Below are 24,191 nucleotides of genomic sequence, written 5' to 3' on the forward strand. Positions count from 1 at the left end.
TTTATTAGTGCAGGCTGGGCCACATCAGGATAAGGAGGGGAATTTCCTAAGAGATGAGGGTCAATGAAAGTTCAGTGTCCCACTACAATAGGAGGATGGCGAATGGGGAGAGAGCGGAGACCATGTCTCAAACTCATCCGAAACGTCTGCGCTCTGCTATAAATCAAGAGACTCAATGGACTCGCCACCGTATCAATTGAGCGTGAGTTGTCTTACAACATCTCTTTAGCTTACTTTTAATCTCCAACAAGCAGTGCATGCTTTTGCTGCCAGGAAGGCCAGGCGAGTCAACCTGCCTTTGAATAAAAGGTAAGCGTTAATCATCCACTCGCATTAAATTTGTAAGATTACTCAATTATCTATCACCTGTTCACTTTGTATTTTTATTTATTTAAATAGACAACATCCTAATCTTTCTCTCTCCCTCTCGGTCTCTCTCAGATAATTTGATTTCAGGACCATGGACAGCTACCGAGAGAAAACATCTCTGACTGTATGCAGCACCACAGCAGAGGAAAGAGGCCACTCTAGGCAGAGACTAAATAAATAAATGCTGAAACTGATGTTGGACAATCAAACTCGATATGTAAACAAACTAAATTCGTTGAGGCTGGGTCATTGACATAAAGCTTATTTTACACTGCTCCAGCGAAACGAGGCCCGCCATGCAATTATGAAAGCACTTGTTTCTAAAGCTCAAATGATCTTACTATTTTTTACAGTTCTACAGGAATATTAAAATATATGTTAAATATGTTATATAAAAGTGTTATTTATATTGTAATTGTAACAATTATGGGATCTTGCCATGTGTGACAACAGGTGGTATATTATTAATAAGAAACATGGTTTCATACTATAGTGTAGGCAGTTGGCTGCATAGTGATAGCAACATTGTAACTCTCCTATGCAGGGGTTAAAGTAAAATTAACTTCTGCCTGGTAAGGGACCTCCTATATGTGCACCAACATTTTCTATGGGCAAAATCATAGAATTACATATGGGGCCTATTTCTTCCTATTCCAAAAAATAAGTGGTAATCATACCTGCTTGATAGACACAGTTATGCCATCCATAGATGTCAGTATAGCCAAATACTCCAACATTATCTCATGCACTGATTAAATGTATCCGTGTCTGGGAAGGGCTTGGTGTTTGGTTAAACCCAGGGCTTGAATTGAGTGGGGGTTCCACATACCCTTTGTTAAAGAAAAGGGCAAAAATAATATCTATTGTTTGCATTATATTTTGAAATATATACATGAAAACGTATCCAAATGATATCAAGCATTTTTATCAATGCTTAACTCGGTGATGCCTTATGGTAGAAACAAGCTCTAAAATGCCCACTACGCATATGGGGATATATTGATTCCTCTCTATGACATTCTGACGCTGAGCTGCAGCCTATAATATTCGAGGAGATAAAAAAATAACTTTACTATTCTGTCCCTATTAATTGAGCTTTTCTCTTTCTGAATAGAGAAGGTGTTTGTTTAAACCCAGGGAGCTTTAAGGGAAGCACTTATATTGTTGGGTTATACAACGGAAGGGTAGCCAGCAGTTGAAGCTTACATTTTTCTGCATCACCTGTCTGGGTGGAAAGGTAACTTTTGAAAGTGCAGATCGTCTAGGGCCGGCCCTGAAGCTAGCGGACTGTAGTTGTTATTGAGCATTGTCATAAATAGTTTGCATAATAAAACAATGTTGAGCCTCGTTGTAGGTTCAAATTACAGCTAAACAGACGTGATCCCCCCCACCGACAATCTCTTACCGAGCATGGAGAAAATGAAATCTTTGGCGGTGTGGATCTCGAGCGCTCGCTGGTCGTCATATTTTCGCTGATCGTGTTTACTAAATTCCTGAATCAATCGGTTCAAATCCTCGATCCTGGCCCCGGACCTGAAATCGAGCTCGAGGTAGCTTGGGATGATCTTGTTGTTATTGGTCGTGGAGCTGGGAGTCGCAGTGGGGCTGTTTCCCAAGCTATTTACGGACCCAGCCCGGCTGGTTAGGACAGGGGCCGCCATGTTTGCAAGAAAAAAACAGCACTGTGAACGCAAGCGTCCCAAGGCCCCACAATGGCTGCCTCGGCTTCAGTTCAGAACATCAGCCGCTGCTTGCACCAAACAAATCGGAGGTCCTTCAAAATTGTATGCGGGGTGTGCAAAGTGCTCTCATCAGCATTATTGTTGGGGATGGTATGTCGAATAGTAGACAAAGTATTTGTCATAGCTAGTGTGAGAGTGATAAAATCAGAAGTCAAGTCGCCGCTGAATCAGCTCTTCTAGGGCGACGAAATAATTGCTCGAGCGCATTTTATGTAGCAGATACGTTGCCCGGCCTATCATAGAAGAAAGAGCTGTTTGGAAGATGAGATGTTTTCACTATTTAAACACTTCAAATAAAAACAGTTATCACTGTAACATTTACTTTCAAAATATTAGAAAAAAATGTTTAAAATGGTCAGAATATTTTTGGGAAAAATGACAACATGAAATGATATTCTAGTGAAACACACTGTACTATGCTGCCATGTCCCTGTTTTCCACTAGTTGTCCCTGTCAGTTCTGTGGTGGTCATAGAAGGGATCCAGCGTTTCGTCAAATGTAACTTTAAGTAGCAGGTTTGGATAATTCGCGTAGCACGTTTGGAGAATGAGGGGTAGGGGGTTAACTAAATTGGAAAAATATTATACTTTTGACGTAAATTTGACAAAAGCTGGATACCTTCTAACCATATGACCCAGTTATGTTTGGCTGTTTTAGACTGTTGACCCGGTAGCGAATGTAGGAGGGGTCATTCGGGTTACCCGCTCACCAACATGGCGTGGAGGGGTTGCGTTTTAAGATGGGCTAGGGCTGACATCAATAGTACAGTAACCAGAGGAAACAGGTATGGTGTACGGGAATGTATTTTGCCCATGGCTGAGATCTTGGCAACTGATGTATGTATTGTCAGTCTAGAAATGATAGCTAAAACTCAGCTAGCGGCTGCCAGAGCTAGCTACTGTAGGTTATCATGATGATGAACAGCTGATCACTTTGAGACACGTTGCTAGTGGTGCCACAGTCCGCTAGTCTTTGCAACCACAGTTGTAATATTGGTGGCTGCTTGTTACCTCAGTATTCCCATTGAATAATTGTTTGATTAGTTGGACTTCTTCTGTGCCATGTAGCTAGCTATCTTTTGGGAACTCCCAAAAGTCCTTTGTTGTTTACAAATTCTGCCGTGCAAATATGAAAGAATGAATTTACAGTTAGCACAGTTTCTAATCCTGGTCCTGTGCAATGCTTGTAAAAAATACCCAATTGTCAAACTTGAGTAAAAGTAAAGATACCCTTTTAATAGAAAGTTGTTCAAGTAAAAGTGGGTTACCCAGTAAAATACTACTTGAGTAAAAGTATTTGGTTATAAATACAGTGCTTTCGAAGATTATTTAGACGCCTTGACTTTTTTCCCCACGTTATATTACAGCCTCATTCTAAAATGGATAATTTTTTTGTTTTATTTAATACATCTACACACAGTACCCCATAATGACAAACGCAGGTTTTTAGAAGTCTTTGAAAATGTATTAAAAATATAAAACAGAAATAGCTTTATTGACATTATTATGGCCAGCAGCATACCACCCTGCATACCACTGCTGGCTTGCTTCTGAAGCTAAGCAGGGTTGGTCAATTCCTGGATGGGAGCCCAATTGCTGCTGGAAGTGGTGTTGGAGGGCCAGTAGGAGGCACTCTTTCCTCTGGTCTTAAAATATCCCAATGCCCCAGGGCAGTGACACTCTGTGTAGGGTGACAGAGCTCCAGAATTTCTCTGTGGAGATGGGAGAACCTTCCAGAAGGACTACCATCTCTGCAGCACTCCACCAATCAGGCCTTTATGGTAGAGTGGCCAGACGGAAGCCACTCCTCAGTAAAAGCACATAACACCCCGCTTGGAGTTTGCCAAAAGGCACCTAAAGGACTCTCAGATCATGAGAAACAAGATTCTCTGGTCTGATGATACCAAGATGGAACTCTTTGGCCAAGATTGAACTCTTTGGCTTGAACTCAGCGTCACTTCTGGAGGAAACCTGGCACCATCCCTACGGTGAAGAATTGTGGTGGCAGCATGAGATGTTTTTCAGCGACAGGGACTGGGAAACTAGTCAGGATCAAGGGAAAGAGAAACTGAGCAAAGTACAGAGAGATCCTTGATGAAAACCTGCTCCAAAGTTCTCAGGACCTCAGACTGTGGCGGAGGTTCGCCTTCCAACAGTACAATGACCCTAAGCACACAGCCAAGAGAATGTAGGAGTGGCTTCGGGACAAGTCTCAATGTCCTTGAGTGGCCCAGACTTGAACCCAATCGAACATCTCTGGAGAGACCTGACAATAGCTGTGCAGCGATGCTCCCCATCCAACCTGACAGCTTGAGAAGATCTGCAGAGAAGAATGGGAGAAACTCCCCAAATACAGGTGTGCCAAGCTTGTAGTGTTATACCCAAGAAGACTTGAGGCTGTAATGGCTGCCAAAAGGTGCTTCAACAAAGTACTGAGTAAAGGGTCTGAATACTTATGCAAATGTTATATTACATTTTTTTATTTATACATTTGCAAAATTTTCGAAAAGACAGTTTTGCTCTGTCATTATGGGCTATTGTGTGTAGATTGAGGGAAATTAAAAAAATAAGTTACAAGAAGGCTGAAACATAAGAACGTTTTGGAAAAGTCTGTGTCTAAATTCTTTCCAAATGCACTGTATACTTAAGTATCAAAAGTAAATGTAATTGCTAAAATATACTAAAGTGTTAATAATTTCAAATTCCTTGTATTAAGCAAAGCAGACGGCACCATTTTATTGTTTTTAAAATTTACGGATAGCCAGGGGTACACTCAGACATCATTTTCAAACAATGCATTTGTGTTTAGTGAGTCTGCCAGATAAGAGGCAGTAGGGATGACCACATGTTCTCTTGATAATTGTGTGAAATTGACCGTTTTCCTGTCCTGCTAAGCATTCAACATGTAACAAGTACTTTTGGGTATAAGGGAAAATGTACGGAGTAAAAAGTACATTATTTTCTTTAGGAATGTAGTTAAGTAAAAAACAACTTAAGTAGTACTTTAAAGTATTTTTATTTAAGTACTCTACACCACTAGTCCTGGGGACCAAAAGGGTTGCACATTTTTGTTTTTGCCCTAGCACGACACACCTGGGGTGTGTTCATGAGCCACAACGGTAGCAAGAACGTTTTACACTGCAGAAGGTTTTGCAACGGAAAAGGTTTCGCAAAGAACTAGTTACTATTGAACAAAATTCAGGTAGGTCCGTCCCTCCCCGTTCCCTTTGCTTAAGTTTGCCTCCATTTGGTTACTAGTGAATACACCCCGGATTCCACTTTATCACTCATTATCAAAACTTTTTATTCGTGGAATTAGGTAGAGCTAGGGCAATAACAATAACTCCACTCCCCAGGACCAGGATGAAAAAACACTGATTAAGCAGATGCTCTTATCCAGAGTAACTTAGTAAATTCCTCCCTTTTACTTTCAAAATCACTTCTCTTTTCGCTAGAAGGAGGATTCAAACCATTTCTCCTTTTACTCAATGTTATTATAGCTAACTAATTGACCAATCATCTAGCTCTTACTCTTCCCTGTTTATGCTTTTCCCTAGATTCACCCTCAACACTCAACAGAGATGTAGCTTCAGGAAAGCAGCGAAGGAGACAAAGACCAAGAAGGGGGTCATAGAGGAGACGGGGCCCTCACACACAGAGCCCAGTGAAGGGCTCATCCACAAGAGGGGGGCATCTCCCCCCGTGCATCCCTCAGTGGCATACACACACCCCAGGAGCTTTGGCAGACTGGTCAAGCCCCTGGTGTTCACAATAGGGGTAGGTATTTCTTTAACTTAACAAACACTATTCGATAAGCTATACTACAACACAGTACAATACAACTGCATTACCTGTTACACACTGAACAGCTATTACTGTTGCCGTCACAGAGGCCTCAGTAAGTCTATTGGCAAATTCAGCACAGCACTGACGGAATAAGGGGGACTAACACTATGTTAGTTTACAGCCTGTTCATTTGGCACAGCGGCCATCTGGCAGTATGAGTCACTAAAGTCCCGGGTCCAGAGCTACTTTGACGAGGTCCGTGCCGACTGGCTGGAGAAACTACGGCCGCAGAAACAGGGGGATCTTCGCAAATGGGTGAGATGAAGGATGGGTCAAAACATGCGTGATATTGGGTTGATCCTTTTTTTCATTTGTTTTATACCATGCCTCATTATTTTGTATTCATCTTTATTGATACATTATACTGGACATTTTTTTATTTTGCTGTCGCATTACCCGGCCTCTCCCCACAACATACAGTACAAAAGGCTGGGAGCAGCGCAGGGTCCCTGGAACAGGGGTTAAAGGTTATAGTCTCTCTGCCATTTGTAACTGAATGGGATTTGAAGGTTACGAGGAGGTGACAAATTATGAATTTGCGGTGCTGGCCTCTTTCAAGTTTTATAAGGAAAGGGGTTGATTTGGCCCAAGTTGTGGACTTTGCCACTCACACTAGGCCAAATATCTCAATGCACCCCCCAGGTTTGCAAGGCCAAATATCGCAATGCTCCCCCCCTCTTTTCTTGCTGAACTGTCGTCACACTGATGTCTTAGGGAGTTGATTCCCTATGCTGGGTCGTGTTCCTTACTACACACAACAGAAAACGTTTTAAAACATTTTGCAACAGAAAACTAAAATGTACGTTCCTTATTGGACCAGGTTGTCCCTCCCTGTTTCAGTCAGTTTTATTTTGTTCAGTGCCTAATGAACACAACCCAGGTTTCACTACATGTGTGGCTGTTTTTTCAGACCGGTTCTGTTTCTGTTACAGATCAACCAGTGGTGGAACGGCTTGAGTGAGGGACAACGTACTGTTACAGGTTAGTCTGTACTGAAGCCCATATTTTTTTCTTCTTGTATGTCCTCTCGATAGTAACTAGTTGATACAGATATTTGGAGATGATGATTGTCACTTTCACTACTGCCCTCTCTATCTTAAGATAATATTTACTTTTTGTCTGTACGAGACAGAAATGTACCCAACCACTTCAAATCACACATTATGATGGAAAGGCTGGAGCAGAGGGCAACCGCAGTGCAGCACCCAATGTGCAGTTTAGGTTCCTTGCTCAAGGGAACATCCTGTCATCTTTTTCCACCCGTTAGCACCTCCCCCCATCTTTCATTATCCACTAATCTCTCATCTCTCATTCATTCTGTCTTTTTCTACTCCTCTCCTATCTCTCTCAGGGATCATAGCTGCTAATGCCGTGGTGTTTTGCTGTTGGAGGGTGCCGTCCCTCCAGCGCTCTATGATCAAATACTTCACATCCAACCCTGCCTCCAGTGAGTAGGGGAAACTATCCTATCATATCATGACAAATACATACAAAACTTGATCTCTGCCTCAGGAAGTGTTAATAGTAATAAGTGTCAGGATTAGGGCCCTGAGTTTTTCTTCACCTGACCAGGGAATTCTGGAGCCTCTGGAGCCCTTGTTATAGGCTATAGTTTTTCCTGGTCAGGTCACATGGTCAGGCAAAACTAGAGGCCCTAATCATGGCACTTCATTACTATTAACACTGACAAAGATCCAGTTTATTTGACATGTATATTAAAAAATTACAGAAAAAACGGCATAAAAAAATTATATTAACAAATATACAGCTATAGACCGATTTATACTCTGAAAAGACTTGTCCAATAAGAAATAGTGCACACAGTAGCAAACACTAGAAAATTCAGGTAGATCCCTCTCCGTTCCTATTGAACACTTCCCTAATCATCTCCTCCTGTCTGTACCCTACCCACAGAAACCCTGTGTTTCCCCATGCTCCTGTCCACGTTCAGCCACTACTCCTTCTTCCACATGGCGGCCAACATGTACGTCCTCTGGAGCTTCTCCTCCAGCATCGTCTCCATGCTAGGCAGGGAGCAGTTCATGGCTGTCTACGTGTCTGCAGGTACCAGCACGCGTGTGTGAGAGACAAATGGCAGATTGTAATAGACAGATTACTAATCCTGAAAGTACAGATTTATTTTCAGATAAATAATCAATCATCTCCTCATTGCCAGGTGTTATATCTACGATGTTCAGCTATGTGTGTAAGACAGCCAGCGGGCGCTTGGGTCCCTCTCTTGGAGCGGTAAGCACTAACATTTTAGACTCCCTTCGGAATTCCCCTTTACTTCCTGTTTCTGACATCACTTCCTGTCCTCTCCAGTCAGGAGCCATCATGACAGTCTTGGCTGCCGTCTGTACCAAAATGCCAGAGGCTAAGCTGGCAATCATCTTCCTCCCGATGTATGCTTTCTCTGCAGGCAATGTGAGTGAACAACCCTTATAGCACACTTAACCACACAGAAGCTCCATTCTGATTTTCTACCCATCTTCAGAAGTGTGCACTCAGGGATTTAAAGGAACATTTTCAACTTCATATTCGTCATCTCTACCACTACCCCCAACATCAACATATGTTAAAATGTCACGTTTTTATGTTTTGCAGTAAAAAAGATTAGTAGACAATGCCTACTCACAACCAGTGGTGTAAAGTACTTAAGTAAAACTACCATAAAGTATTCATTAAGTAGTTTTGGGGGGTACCTGTACTTTACTTTACTATTTATAGTTTTGACAACTTTTACTTCACTACTTTCCTAAAGAAAATAATGTACTTTTTACTCCATACATTTTCCCTGACACCCAAAAGTGCCTGTTACATTTTGACAGGAAAATGGTCCAATTCATGCCCTTATCAAGAGAACATCCCTGGTCATCCCTACTGCCTCTGATCTGGTGGACTCACTAAACACAAATGCGTTGTTTGTAAATTAATGTCAGTGTTGTAGTGTGCCCCCTGGCTATCTGCAAATACGAAATACAAATAAATAAATTGTGCTGTCTAGTTTGCATAATATAAGGATTTCGCAATTATTAATACTTTTACATTTTAGCAATTCCGTTTACTTTAGTTACTTAAGTCATACTTGAGTTTTAAATATACTTAAGTACTTTGTCCACCACTGCTCACAATTGGTCAAAATCACATGAATAATACCAATGTCATTGGAAACACTTATCTTCCTCAGTCGTTTTTACTATAAAACATAGAAATGCACCGTTTTCACATACGTTGTTGATAGGGTGGTGCTGGAGATGATGACTATGAATACAATTGTGAAGTTTCCCTTTAAAAGTATTGGATTGGTGTAAGCATGGATGGAGGGAGTTTTCACCATAGTACACTCCCTCCCTCTCATGGGTATGAGGAATAAGGCAGGGAATTGCCAGGCACCTCACAATACAATAATATCATGATACTTCGGTGCCGATACGATATACAGTCCCAGTCAAAAGTTTGGACACACCTACTCATTTCAGAGTTTTTCTTTATTTTTACTATTTTCTACATTGTAGAATAATAGTAATGACAAACTATGAAATAACACGTATGGAATGTTTAACACAAAGTGTTAAACAAATCGAAATAGCCACCCTTTGCCTTGATGACAGCTTTGCACACTCGGCATTCTCTCAACCAGCTTCATGAGGTAGTCACCTGAAATGCATTTCAATTAACAGATGTGTCTTGTTAATTACTTTGTGGAATTTATTTCCTTAAAATGCATTTGAGCCAGTCAGTTGTGTTTTGACAAGGTAGGGGTGGTATACAGAAGATAGCCCTATTTGGTAAAAGACCAAGTCCATATTATGACAAGAACAGCTCAAATAAGCAAAGAGAAATGACAGTCCATCATTACTTTAAGACATGAAGGTCAGTCAATACGGAATTATTTCAAGAAAGTTTCTTCAAGTGCAGTCGCAAAAACCATCAAGCTCTATGATGAAACTGGCTCCCATGAGGATCGCCGCAGGAAAGGAAGACCGAGTTATCTCTGCTGCAGAGGATAAGTTCATTAGTTACATGCCTCAGAAATTGCAGCACAAAAAAATGCTTTTGAGTTCAAGTAACAGACATCTCAACATCAACTGTTCAGAGGAGACTGTGAATCAGGCCTTCATGGTTGAATTTCTGCAAAGAAACCACTGCTAAAGGACACCAAAAAGAAGAGACTTGGTTGGGCCAAGAAACACAAGCAATGGACATTAGACCAGTGAAAATCTGTCCTTTGGTCTGATGACTCCAAATTTGTGATTTTTGGTTCCAACAGCCATGGCTTTGTGAGACGCAGAGTAGGTGAACGGATGATCTCTGCATGTGTGGTTCCCACCATAAAGCGCGGAGGAGGTGGTGTGATGTTGCTTTACTGGTGACTGTCTGTGATTTATTTAGAATTCAAGGCACTCTTAACCAGCAAGGCTTCCACAGCATTCTACAGCGATGCGCCATCCCATCTGGTTTGTGCTTAGTGGGACTATCATTTGTTTTTCAACAGGACAATGACCCAACACACCTGCAGGCTGTGTGGGGGCTATTTGACCAAGAAGGAGAGTGATGGAGTGCTGTATCAGATGATCTGGCCTCCACAATCACCTGACCTCAACCTAATTGAGATGGTTTGGGAAGAGTTGGACCGCAGAGTGAAGAAAAAGCAGCCAACATGTGCTCAGCATATGTGGGAACTACTTCAAGACGGTTTGAAAAGCATTCCTAAAGAAGCTGGTTGAGAGAATGCCAAGGGTGTGCAAAACTGTCAAGGCAAAGGGCGGTTACTTTGAAGAATCTCAAATTTAAAATATTTTATTTATGTTTAACACTTATTTGATTACGACTTGATTCCATATGTGTTATTTCATAGTTTTGATGTCTTCACTATTATTCTACAATGTAGAGAGCAGTACAAATAAAGAAAATCCTGGAATGACTGGTACTGTATATTGCGGTTCTCTCTCTCTCTCTCTCTCTCTCTCTCTCTCTCTCTCTCTCTCTCTCTCTCTCTCTCATTATATATACGTATATATAAACAAACTCAGCAAAAAAGAAACGTCCTCTCACTGTCAACTGCATATATTTTCAGCAAACTTCGCGTGTGTAAATATTTATATGAACTTAAGGTTCAACAACTGAGACACAAACTGAACAAGTTCCACAGACATGTGACAAACAGAAATGGAATGTGTCCCTGAACAAAGGGGGGGGGGTCAAAATCAAAAGTAACAGTCAGTATCTGATGTGGCCACCAGCTGCATTAAGTATTGCAGTCAACCTCCTCCTCATGGACTGCACCAGATTAGCCAAGCTCTTGCTGTGAGATGTTACCCAACTCTTCCACCAAGGCACCTCCATGTTCCTGGACCTTTCTGGGGGGAATGGCCCTAGCCCTCAACCTCCGATCCAACAGGTTCCAGACGTGCTCAATGGGATTGAGATCCGGGCTCATCTCTGGCCATGGCAGAACACTGACATCCCTGTCTTGTAGGAAATCATGCACAGAACAAGCAGTATGGCTGGTGGCATTGTCATGCTGGAGGGTCATGTCAGGATGAGCCTGCAGGAAGGGTACCACATGAGGGAGGCGGATGTCTTCCCTGAAAAGCACAGTGTTGAGATTGCCTGCAATTCCAACAAGCTCAGTCCGATGATTCTGTGACACACCGCCCCAGTTCATGACGGACCCTCCACCTCCAAATCGATCCCGCTCCAGAGTACAGGCCTCGGTGTAACGCTCATTCCTTCGACGATAAACGCGACTCCGTCCATCACCCCTGGTGAGACAAAACCGCGACTCGTCAGTGAAGAGCACTTTTTGCCTGACCTGTCTTATCCAGCGACGGTGGGTTTTTGCCCATAGGTGACATTGTTGCCGGTGATGTCTGGTGAGGACCTGCTTACAACAGGCCTACAAGCCCCCCCTACAAGTCCAGCCTCCCTAGGCCTATTGCAGACAGTCTGAGCACCAATGGAGGGATTGTGCGCTCCTGGTGTAACTTGGGCAGTTGTTGTTGCCATTCTGTACCTGTCCCACAAGTGTGATGTTCGGATGTACCGATCCAGTGCATGTGTTGTTACACGTGGTCTGCCACTGCGAGGACGATCAGCTGTTCGCCCTGTCTCCCTGTAGCGCTATCTTAGGCGTCTCACAGTACGGACATTGCAATTTATTGCCCTGGCCACATCTGCAGTCCTTGCAGCATGCATAAGGCACGTTCATGCAGACGAGCAGGGGACCTGGGCATCTTTCTTTTGGTATTTTTCAGAGTCAGTAGAAAGGCCTCTTTAGTGTCCTACGTTTTCATAACTGACCTTAAATTGCCTTCTTCAGGCTAGGGTCCTTTTTTCGGAATTTCCGCCTGTTACTCAGGCCCAGAAGCATATAATTGTTACCATTGGATAGAAAACACTTTGAAGTTTGTAAAAATGTTAATATAATGTATGAGACTAACACAATTGATATGGTAGGAGAAAATCCAAATAAAAACCAACTGTAATTTTCTTTTTGTTTTCGAGACCATGCTCTTACAATGGAAGGCATACGGGCATATGTAATTCCAGCTCCCAGATTGCAATTCCTATGGCTTCCACTAGATGTCAACAGTCTTTATTCAAGGTTTCAGCCTTGAAACTTGAATAATACAGAAGAAATATGAGTTTTAGTACAACAACACCAGTTTGGAAATCCGTGTTTGAGCGCCCATCGAAGAGCACCTGCTAATTTTGTTTTCCTATTGAACATACTTCTTTCCGTATGAAATACGGGTACCTGAGGAGTACATAGAAACATATTTTAACTTGTTGAAACAAAGTTTAGGTGTAGTTTTTCGAATTCCTTTCTCTGCATGTTGAAGGAGTGGATTACTAAAATCGGTGGCACCAACTAAAAGGACTTTTTGGGATATAAAGAAGGATTTTATCTAACAAAAAGACACTACATGTTGTAGCTGGGACCCTTTGGATTGCAAATCAGAGGAAGATTTACAAAAAGTAAGTGAATATTTATTCGCTATGTTTGATGTTTTTGAAGCCTGCGCCGGTGGAAAAATGTTGATTTGGGGCGCCATCCTCATACAATGGCATGCTTTCGCTGTGAAGCCTATTGTAAATTGGACAGTGCAGTTATATTAACAAGAATTTGAGCTTTTAACTGATATAAGACACTTGTATGTTCCTAAATGTTTAATATCCATAATTTTTATGTTTTATTTGAATTGGGCACCCTCCAATTTCACCAGAAGTTGTCAACAGGTGGCCTAGCCCTGAGAAGATTTATTAATTGCCTACCTTCTGTAAGCTGTTAGTGTCTTAATGACCGTTCCACAGGTGCATGTTCGTTAATTGTTTATGGTTCGTTGAACAAGCACGGGAAACGGTGTTTAAACCCTTTACAATGAAGATCTATGAAGTTATTTGGATTTTTACGAATTTTCTTTGAAAGACCGGGTCCTGAAAAAGGGACGTTTATTTTTTGGCTGAGTTTAAATACATATTTTCTCATGGCTCTCTTGCCCCTCTGCAGCAGCAATATGTTTGGAACATGGATTCGCAATAAAATCATAAGTAGTTAACCTGTGCTTGGTCGACTCACACTACGACTATTTCTCTATCTACAGTTGAAGTCGGAAGTTTACATACACTTTAGCCAAATGGATTTAAACTCAGTTTTTCACAATTCCTGACATTTAATCCTAGTCTTAGGTCAGTTAGAATCACCACTTTATGTTAAGAATGTGAAATGTCAGAATAATAGTAGAGAGAATCATTTATTTCAGCTTTTATTTCTTTCATCACATTTCCAGTGGGTCAGAAGTGTCACGCCCTGACCTTAGTATTCTTTGTGTTCTTTATTATTTTGGTTAGATCAGGGTGTGACATGGGTGATATGTGTATTTTTGTCTTATTCTAGGGTGTTTGAACTGTCTAGGGGTTTTGTAGATTTATGGGGTTGTTTCCATCTAGGTGTTTATGTAGGTCTATGGTTGCCTAGATTGGTTCTCAATTAGAGGCAGGTGTTTATCGTTGTCTCTGATTGGGAACCATTGGCAGCCATCTTCTTTGGGTATTTCGTGGGTTATTGTCTATGTTATGTTGCACGTTGGCACATTGTTTATATAGCGGTCACATTCGTCTTATTCGTTTTGTTCTTCGTGTTCTTCATTTAATAAAGAAGAATGTATTCTAACCACGCTGCGCTTTGGTCTACTCCATACGACGATCGTGACAGAATAACCCACCAACAATGGACCAAGCAGCATGGTAACGGACAGCAGCAGCAATCAAAGGACTTCTGGACTTGGGAGGAGATTCTGGATGGCAAAGGACCCTGGGCACAGCCAGGGGAATATCGCCATCCCAAAGCAGCGAAAGCAGAGAGGCGCCGGTGTGAGGAGGCAGCACGGCGGCGCGGCTGGAAGCCCAAGTGGCAGCCCCAAAAATGTATTTGGGGTGTGTACACGGGGAGTGTGGCAAAGTCAGGTAGGAGACCTGCGCCAGCTCCCCGTGCTTACCGTGGAGAGAGAGGGCGTTGTACCGGGCAGGCACCGTGTTATGCGGTGGAGCGCACGGTGTCCCCAGTGCGTGTGCATAGCCCGGTGCGGTACATTCCAGCTCCTCGTATCGGCCGGGCTAGAGTGGGCATCGAGCCAGAGGCCATGAAGCCGGCTCTACGCATCTGGTCTCCAGTGCATCTCCTCGGGCCGGCATACATGGCACCAGCCTTACGCATGGTATCCCCGGTTCGCCTGCACAGCCCAGTGCGGGCTATTCCACCTCGCCGCACTGGCCTGGCTACGGGGAGCATTCAACCAGGTAAGGTTGGGCAGGCTCGGTGCTCCAGATCTCCAGTGCGCCTTCTCGGTCCGGTCTATCCGGTGCCATCTCCACGCACCAGCCCTCCGGTGGCAGCCCCCCGCACTGGGCTTCCTGTGTGTCGCCAGAGCCCAGTTCTCCCTGTTACTCCTCCCCTCACTCGCCCTGAGATGCGTGTCCTCGACCCCGTACCACCAGTGCCGGCACCAGGCCTACAGTGCGCCTCGTCTGTCCTGCGCCGCCAGAGTCTCCCGTCTGTCCTGCTCCGTCAGCCAGCCAGGAGCTGCCAGAGCCGTCAGCCAGCCAGGAGCTACCCTTCAGTCCTGAGCCTACCAATTAACTTCTGGGCCACACACTGATTGCAGTCCATTTTTGCATAATCAATGCTTGGACTTTGTCTGAATTTGTGGGTTTTGTTTGTCCACCCGCCTCTTGAGGATTGACCACAAGTTCTCAATGGGATTAAGGTCTGGGGAGTTTCCTGGCCATGGACCCAAAATATTAATGTTTTGTCCCCCGAGCCACTTAGTTATCCCTTTTGCCTACCAGAAGCTTCTAAAGCCATGACACCATTTTCTGGAATTTTCCAAGCTGTTTAACGGCACAGTCAACTTAGTGTATGTAAACTTCTGACCCACTGGAATTGTGATACAGTGAATTATAAGTGAAATAATCTGTCTGTAAACAATTGTTGGAAAAATGACTTGTCATGCACAAAGTAGATGTCCTAACCGACTTGCCAAAACTATAGTTTGTTAACAAGAAATGTATGGAGTGGTTGAAAATCTATTTTTAATGAATCCAACCTACGTATATAATCTTCCAACTTCAACTGTATGCCATATATTGCAACTCGATACTGTTTTTATTGTGATTCGATGTTCCAAGCATATTGCTGCTGCAGAAGGACGAGAGCCATCAGAAAATACGTTTTGATCAGTCATGGAAATAAAAGTGCTGAAATCACAAGTGCTGGTTCCCTATTTAAAAGATGGAGAAACGGCTATGAAGGAAAATTACTGGAATTTTGGTACAGGTACAGGAAACTAATGCAAAAATTAAAATGGTGATATTGAGCTATACTGAAGAAAAATATAAATACAAAATGTAAAGTGTTTGTCCCATGTTTCATGAGCTGAAATAAAAGATCCCAGAAATGTTCCATATGCGCAAAAAGCTTATTTCTCTCATTTTGTGCACAAATTTGTTTACATCCCTGTTAGTGAGCATTTCTCCTTTGCCAAGTTAATCCATTCACCTGACAGGTGTAGCAGATCAAGAAGCTGATTAAACAGCATGATCATTACACAGGTGCACCTTCTGCTGGGGACAAATATAATTTTGTTCATTTCTCTACCATAAACCGCCTCCAACGTAAATTTAGAGAATTTGGCAGTACGTTCAACCAGCCTCACAACCGCAGACCACGTGTGACAATACCATCCCAGGACCTCCACATTTTGCTTCTTCACCTGCGAGCTCTTTTGAGACCAGCCACCCAAACAGCTGATGAAACTGAGGAGTATTTCTGTCTGTAATAAAGCCCTTTTATGGGGAAAAACTCATTCTTAATGGCTGGGCCTGGCTCCCAAGTGATGCCCACTGATGGCTACGCCCCTGCCCAGTCATGTGAATCCATTGATTAGGGCCTAATGAATTTATTTCAACTGACTGATTTCCTTATATGAACTGTAACTCATTGAAATTATTGCATATTGCATTCATATTTTTGTTCAGTGTGTATATCTATTTTTTTCCCCTCATCACTAGAGTGTACATGTGTACAGTTCAGGAGAAGGGTACAGAATCGGAATGTAGTCAAACTGTCCTTCGTATGCATTTTGCACACATCTTTATGCTACTTGGGGATTTAGTATTGTTGGTATTTCAGATTTTTGTTACGATATGTGTTGGCATGTCTGATTTGGTATGTGTTTTGACAATTAGGATTTGGTCTTATTGTGGCTTTTGTTAAATGCCTTTAGTAGGGTGTCTTATGTGACCCATTGTGCACATCAAATCAAATCAGTTTATTTGTCACGTGCGCCGAATACGTAGACCTTACAGTGAAATGCTTACTTACAGGCTCTAACCAATGGTGGGAAAAAAAGATGTGTGTAGGTAAATAAATAAAACAACAGTAAAAAGACATTTGAAAAAAGAGTAGCAAGGCTATATACAGACACCTGTTAGTCAGGCTTATTGAGGTAGTATGTACATGTAGGTATCGTTAAAGTGACTATGCATATGATGAACAGAGAGTAGCAGAAGCATAAAAAGGGGGTGGTGGGTGGGACACAATGCAGATAGCCCGGTTAGCCAATGTGCGGGAGCACTGGTTGGTTGGGCCAATTTTAGGTAGTATTTACATGAATGTATAGTTAAAGTGACTATGCATATAAGATTAACAGACGGTAGCAGCAGCGTAAAAGAGGGGTTGGGGGGGTGGCACACAATGTAAATAGTTCAGGTAACCATTTGGTTACCTGTTCAGGAGTCTTATGGCTTGGGTGTAAAAACTCTTGAGAATCCTTTTTGTCCTAGACTTGGCTCTCCGGTACCGCTTGCCATGCGGTAGTAGAGAGAACAGTCTATGGCTGGGGTCTTTGACAATTTTTAGGGCCTTCCTCTGTCACCGCCTGGTGTAGAGGTCCTGGATGACAGGCAGCTTAGCCCCAGTGATGTACTGGGCCGTACACACTACCCTCTGAAGTGCCTTGCGGTCGGAGGCTGAGCAATTGCCGTACCAGGCAGCGATGCAACCGGTCAGGATGCTCTCGATGTTGCAGCTGTAGAACCTTTTGAGGATCTCAGGACCCATGCCAAATCTTTTTAGTTTCCTGAGGGGGAATTGGCTTTGTCGTGCCCTCTTCACGGCTGTCTTGGTATGTTTGCCATCAAGCATGCTGTTTGAAGGATACACACACCAGGAGAGCTCTCAAGACTTGGATCACTGATTCTTGGCAAAAGTGTATCTTAAATATTCCCAAATAAATAAAAATGTATTTTTTCTCCCCCTTAGTAGCTCTGACTTTACTGATAGCTACTTCATTGGGGAAAATGTACTTACTATGACTGTGATCTGTGCTTGTCCCTCCTAGCTGTTTTAAGATGAATGCTCTGGATAAGCATGTCTGCTAAATGACTAAAATGTAAGTGTGAGTCCAGGAAGTTATTTGTTGTCCTGTTTAGTCACACCATCTGTTTTCTCTTCTGTCCAGGCATTGAAAGCCATAGTAGCTATGGACACAGCTGGCCTAGTTTTAGGATGGCGGTACTTCGACCACGCGGCCCATCTCGGCGGAGCTCTTTTTGGCATGTAAGTCTCACTCTGTTCAGCTAGGCGGAAAACCGTTTGGCATGCAAGTCAGCTTCAAGTCCATCTGTCTGTCTGCTCTCATTCACTTATTCAATTACTCTCTCACACACTCATCCCCATTAATATGACTTGCACAGGGCAGCAACAAAACATCTCAACATCTAATCAAGCTAGCTGTCTTTGACCATCTTCTCCACAATACCCCGGCTCTGCCGATTTTTGTTTGGGCGTCACTTAATCCTCTACCCCCACCCCCTCTAAAAACTGCTCCAGGGGCACCACTCTTCTTCTCTTACCCCGTGCTGCTCCCAACCTATCGTGTACATGTGTGGTATTGGATCGGGTACCAAGACAGTCAAAATGTACAAATTAAGATATGTTATTGTATTCTCGTTTAAGCTCTGTCATTCTACCTCTCTTCCTATCTCTATATGTTCATCACCTATTCTCTCTCTCTGATTTTTTTTTTTTTGTAGCTGGTACATCATGTATGGCCACGAGCTGATATGGAAGAATCGCGAGCCTCTAGTGAAGGTGTGGCACGACCTTAGGACGAAGGGTCCTGGTGGGGGAGGAAACGGTGGCAGCGGCCCCCTGTAGAGCGCACTGGACTGTGTGAATGCATATGGATGGCAGAAGATTGTCAATAGTATCAACAGCCTTGCTGGCCACACAAACCAAAGCCAAACTCCCCATTTACCCCACACAGACACAAGCTCTATGTTTGTCTCTCACACTCACATATGTAAATGCCATCTGTATTCAGTACTCTCTCTCACTCACTTATACACACATACTACAAAATAATGCAGGGCTTTTGTGTTAATCATGCTTTTATGTGTTTGTGAGAGAAGAGTGGACACAATGGGGACATATTGTGAATACAGGCCCTAGTGTAACTCAATAAAGTGTTGATCTATAATTAGTTTAACCTTTTTACATCATAATCAGTAAGATTATATGTGAATAAGGACCCAGGAGCCTACAGGTCGTCATCATCTCCCCAAATGCTGAGGTGGAGGTTTAAACCCTAAGATACGAAACCCCTCCCACTGTCAGTACAGGGGATGGCTAGGGAGCTACAATGTCAAAACCAATTATATCACGTCTACATGTGTTTTTATATGATGAAGTCTATATTCAAAAGCACTCATTATTCACTGGTCCCTGCAAAGAGCAGGTGTTAATGTTTTGTAGACTCAGTGTGTGTACAGGAATATTTGTTGTAGATTAAAGAAAACATTTAGTTTATTTGATTCAATAAAATGTGTATTTGTCTTGTTCCAGGCTATAGCTCTACTTTGATTTATTTCCATATGTACAGTATTTACCATGTAGGATTGTCTTTACTATTTCACTAAAAGAGTCTCATGTCTATCAAACTGAGAAAGGTGATGGACTGCTCCCTCTTCAGTCCTTCACCAGTAAACCATTAACTAAGCTGTAAAACTATACAACAAAATGTGGAATAAGTCAAAGGGTATTGGCACTGTATGTCGGTAGTTCAGATAAAATATTTTCCTGGTTGTTAAAACCACGTTAACAAAACGTCTTTGTACAACCATCATACAATCTGAACATGATGACATAAAATACATCATATTGACGACAGTGCAACCAGTTTTGCCAACTGAGACATAGCTAACACTCATTGTTTGTAGGTTAATAACTACTACATAACAAAAACATTTTGTTCTGCCTTATCTCTTCCAAGTAAATCAGGCAGCATGACCGACCACTATGCTTTTAGCCTTCCAGGTCCTGGGTCTGTCTTTAGGGGTGATGGGCTGGTGTCTGGAGAACAGCGGCACTAGTCCACAGCCACTCTCAGGCTGTCACAACCAACAACTGGCAGTTTGAGGGCCTGTGGATGACCTGCGCAGCCACGTCTCTGGGCTCTGCAGTGCCAGAGATACAAGACTGTACTGGGGCTACCAGTTGAGAGACACATGCAGGGCTCAGTGCAATACTCACATGGAGTATTAAAGGGCCAATCTTTAGTTTAAACAAAAACAAAATAGTTTTGGTAAACAGCAGAGGAATGTTGTTGGAGAAATGTAACCACCTTCAAATTCAAAGAGCGCCATGGATGCATGAACTGACCATCCAAACTATAGTTTTAACCATGTTCAAAAAAATCCTCAGCAATCTATACAGAATACCATAATGACAAAGTGAAAACAGTTTTCAGACCCTTTGCTATGAGACTCGAAATTAGACTCTGCTGCATCCTGTTTCCTACTGATCATCCTTGAGATGTTTCTACAACTTGATTGGAGTCCAACTATGGTAAATTAAATTGATTGGATATGATTTGGAAAGGCACACACCTGTCTATATAAGGTCCAACGGTTGACAGTGTATGTCAGAGTAAAAACCAAGACATGAGGTCGAAGAAGTTGTCTGTAGAGCTTCGAGACAGGATTGTGTCGAGGCACAGATCTGGGGAAGGGTACCAAAACATTTCTGCAGCATTTGAAGGTCCCCAAGAACACAGTGGCCTCCATGAAAAAGCTGATCGTGGACTTCAGGAGACAGTAGAGGGAGCACGCCATCCACATCAATGGGGCTGCAGTGGAGAAGGTATAAAGCTTCAAGTTCATCGGCGTACACATCACTGACAATCTGAAATGATCCACCCACACAGTGTAGCGAAGAAGGCGTGACAGCGCCTCTTCAACGTCAGGAAACTGAAGAAATTCGGCTTGACCCTTAAGGTTTAAAGATCATCAAGGACCTCAGCCACCCGACTCCCGGTCTGTTCACCCCATTACCATCCAGAAGGCAAGGTCAGTACAGGTGCATCAAAGCTGGGACCGAGAGACTGAAAAACAGCTTCTATCTCAAGGCCATCAGACTGTTAAATAATCGGCCTCCGCCCACAGTGCTGCAATGAACATTAGTCACTGTCACGAGCCGGCTACCACCTGGTTACTCAACCCTGCACCTTAGATGCTGCTACCTATGTACATAAACATGGAACACTGTCATTTGGAACACTGTCACTTTAAAAAATGTTTACATACTGTTTTATCCACTTCATATGTACAGTTGAAGTCGGAAGTTTACATACACTTTGGTTGGAGTCATTAAAACTCGTTTTTCAACCACTCCACAAATTTCTTGTTAACAAACTATAGCTTTGCCAAGTTGGTTAGGACATCTACTTTGTGCATGACACAAGTAATTTTTCCAACAATTGTTTACAGACAGATTATTTCACTTATAATTCACAAAATAGATGGCATCATGGGAAATGATGTCGATATATTGAAGCAACATCTCAATACATCAGTCAGGAAGTTAATGCTTGGTCGCAAATGGGTTTTCCAAATGGACAATGACCCCAAGCATACTTCCAAAGTTGTGGCAAAATGGCTTAAGGACAACAAAGTCAAGGTATTGGAGTGGCCATCACAAAACCCTGACCTCAATCCTATAGAACATTTGTGGGCAGATCCGAAAAAGCCCTGACTCAGTTACACAAGCTCTGTCAGGGGGAATTGGCCAAAAATCACCCAACTTAATGTGGGAAGCTTGTGGAAGGCTACCCGAATTGTTTGACCCAAGTTAAACAATGTTTTATTTTAATTTTACCCCTTTTTCGTGGTATCCAATTGTTTTAGTAGCTACTATCTTGTCTCATCGCTACAACTCCCGTACGGGCTCGGGAGAGTCAAAGGTTGAAAGTCATGTGTCCTCCGATACACAACCCAACCAAGCCGCACTGCTTCTTAACACAGCGCATATCCAACCCGGAAGCCAGCCGCACCAATGTGTCGGAAGGAAACACCGTGCACCTGGCAACCTTGGTTAGCGCGCACTGCACCCAGCCCGCCACAGGAGTCGCTGGTGCGCGAGACAAGGACATCCCTACCGGCCAAGCCCTCCCTAACCCGGACGACACTAGGCCAATTGTGCGTCGCCCCACGGATTTGATAAACAATGGAAAAAACAATATATATACAACTTGTATACCCACACGTAGATGTACGTAAGTGGTGTAAAAAGTATTCTGAGAAATGTTCAGAGTGGTCCCTTTATGGATCATTTGATAAAGATAAGATCAAAGCATTGTATGACTGTCTAAATGGTCTCGGGAAATAAAGTCTCAAACAAAGATTGGCATGTTTTCTATGCTTTTAAAACAGCATTTAGCTGAAAAAATATAATTGCCACATTAATCAGTCTTCATTAGAAATTAAATTAACCAGCCACAAATTTCCCCCTTAGGGGAAACAAAATCTTTGGTACTGCAATGCCCACGGGTAAAAGTAGATTAATCTGGCCTAAACATTATGGTTGGTAGATACGAGAGCCACTATATCCACTTTTGGTTAAGGTACGGGACCTGATTTACCCCTAACCAATAAAACTATAAATGCTTGTGGGATTTCCTCTACCAACAAAACCCATGCCCTTTTAAATTGAACCAATTAATGTTGAACACGTAGAGACTTGTTAATTAACTAAACTTAAGGCCCAGTCTATCCTGTCTCCGGTGACAGACTTATTATGGACAGATCACTCCATCTACAGTGGACTGATCTAGTTATAATACTCTAGTCTTGAGAGCTACCTCAAAAAGGAAGCTCCCTCCAAAGTTTCTCTTCCCTTCTGATTTGGCCGATGTATTTTATACATTTGGTGTATTACATATTCCTCTTAAAATAATAATGTGAAGCAGAAAGTGAATACAGAAATTGGTAATAAATACATAGAGTAACATTGTAAGGGTAGACTAAAATGAAAACAATGCCTTCCAATATGGAGAAAGTTATCATGTTTGTTTTGTTTTATTTTTAAACCTTGCAATAGGGGTAAAAGCTGGACATTGTTTCAGAGTAATGTGTCTTAGCAGTAGTGATTGAGAATGTGTTTTTCTGCTGGAAAGTTTAGAAGGGTTTTAGTTGAAGGTAAACAGATATGGAGACTTGTGAGAGAAACAAAGACATTGATAAAGAAGGTAAAGTGGAAAGATTAACGGTACGATCTATCAGTTGATGTCAGATGTAATGAGTGTTGCCAGTATGTGAATGGTAATATGTTATTAGTGGCTTTCAGATATTTTCGTAATTTGAAAATGGTGAGGTTTTAATACAAGGTCACATGACGAACAGAGGGATTGAGCCTCTGGTGTTTGGGTTAGAGATAAGCTTCCTGTGGACAAATAGATAAGCCGCCAGTGAAAGTGAGTGGTACTCACTGAACTCAAACAGACTGTAAGTGATACAGTGGGACATTTGAGACAGAGGTATGAATAATTGAATGAGAGATGTTGTTGACCATTTTCAATTATTATTACTCAATTCTATAGTTTGGGTAACACCAGTGATTTAAGTAAGAAGGTAATGTAATCTAAAACAATAATATTATTACATTACGTGGAACTGTGTCCAAATTTGAAGTAGATCCAAGTAAATGTTTTTAGTAGTGAATATTGAGCTTATAAGCCAGCACCAACATTTTGAAGGACCTAGTAGAGTTGTTAAACAACATGTTTCATATTTTTACTAGTTGATGTCACAGGGACAGTCAGTACAGAACATAAGTCAATGCAACAGGTAAAAATGATAAGATTACAAGAAAGGGGCGCTGGGATTGTTTACTTTAGAAGGTGCCTATTCTGCTTAATGGGACACTGTATCATCTAAAGTGTCTCAAGTATGATTCTGGGTACGCATGGTTTTATCAAGACATAATGTCCAAAGATGCAGTAAACTTGATCAAGAATTTTTAGGACTGATTAAAATGAAGAAAACTATTTACATGTTTATTTTATTTCTTCCAGGACTGATGGAATGTCCACTACCAAATTTTCTGATGAGTTTACCAATGATTCTGTATCTCTCCCATTGAAAGGCGTCCTGAGGCAGGAACAGTATAAAGGTACCCAGATCCGGTTGTTAAGGGAGCTCCAAAATTAAGTAATGCCAGGCCATTTTGTTTGTTTTTACCCTACATTTTACCACCCACGACAGCACCTACACACAACCCACCTGTTATGAATATTTGTTAGTGATGTTAATACTGTGCTTCATTTATTGTGTGGGGTCTTGTTATTTGGTTTTAGTGTTTTTTTCATGGGTTAGAAAGGATGCAGCTTAAAGG

The 24,191-nt window shown here is 42.2% G+C and overlaps 2 protein-coding genes across 4 annotated transcripts in view; one reads left to right on the forward strand and one right to left on the reverse strand.

The window, feature by feature from the left end:
• LOC112265001 (protein MB21D2) overlaps positions 1-2,526 on the reverse strand; it is a 28,170-nt gene extending 25,644 nt beyond the window's left edge. For 2 of the 3 annotated variants that reach the window (XM_024441966.2, XM_042295773.1), the window contains exon 1: positions 1,775-1,894. Coding sequence is in view for 1 of the 3 variants with exons in the window: in XM_024441963.2 (XP_024297731.1) it covers positions 1,775-2,030 (256 nt within the window). In the remaining 2 variants the exon portion in view is untranslated. Of the gene's footprint in view, positions 1-1,774 lie in introns of all 3 variants that reach the window. The other variant, XM_024441963.2, reaches the window with a different exon arrangement.
• A 141-nt stretch (positions 2,527-2,667) lies between these two features.
• On the forward strand, positions 2,668-19,369 carry LOC112265002 (presenilins-associated rhomboid-like protein, mitochondrial). Its single transcript, XM_024441973.2, has 10 exons — positions 2,668-2,895; positions 5,668-5,887; positions 6,071-6,211; positions 6,889-6,937; positions 7,308-7,403; positions 7,871-8,020; positions 8,133-8,203; positions 8,282-8,383; positions 17,983-18,080; positions 18,557-19,369. Exons 1-10 carry the CDS (start codon positions 2,825-2,827, stop codon positions 18,678-18,680), a joined length of 1,122 nt encoding a protein of 373 aa, XP_024297741.1. The 5' UTR covers positions 2,668-2,824; the 3' UTR covers positions 18,681-19,369.
• The last annotated feature ends 4,822 nt before the right edge of the window (positions 19,370-24,191 follow it).

Source organism: Oncorhynchus tshawytscha, linkage group LG13, assembly GCF_018296145.1.
Source record: "Oncorhynchus tshawytscha isolate Ot180627B linkage group LG13, Otsh_v2.0, whole genome shotgun sequence".
Taxonomy (NCBI): domain Eukaryota; kingdom Metazoa; phylum Chordata; class Actinopteri; order Salmoniformes; family Salmonidae; genus Oncorhynchus; species Oncorhynchus tshawytscha.

Bases quoted from the DNA above. Each gene is read 5' to 3' on its own strand.
- LOC112265002 (XM_024441973.2), top strand. From the start codon at position 2,825: ATGGCGTGGAGGGGTTGCGTTTTAAGATGGGCTAGGGCTGACATCAAT. The intron at 5,888-6,070 runs GTAGGTATTTCT...ACACTATGTTAG, and splicing joins CCCTGGTGTTCACAATAGGG to TTTACAGCCTGTTCATTTGG. The intron at 8,384-17,982 runs GTGAGTGAACAA...TCTTCTGTCCAG, and splicing joins ATGCTTTCTCTGCAGGCAAT to GCATTGAAAGCCATAGTAGC.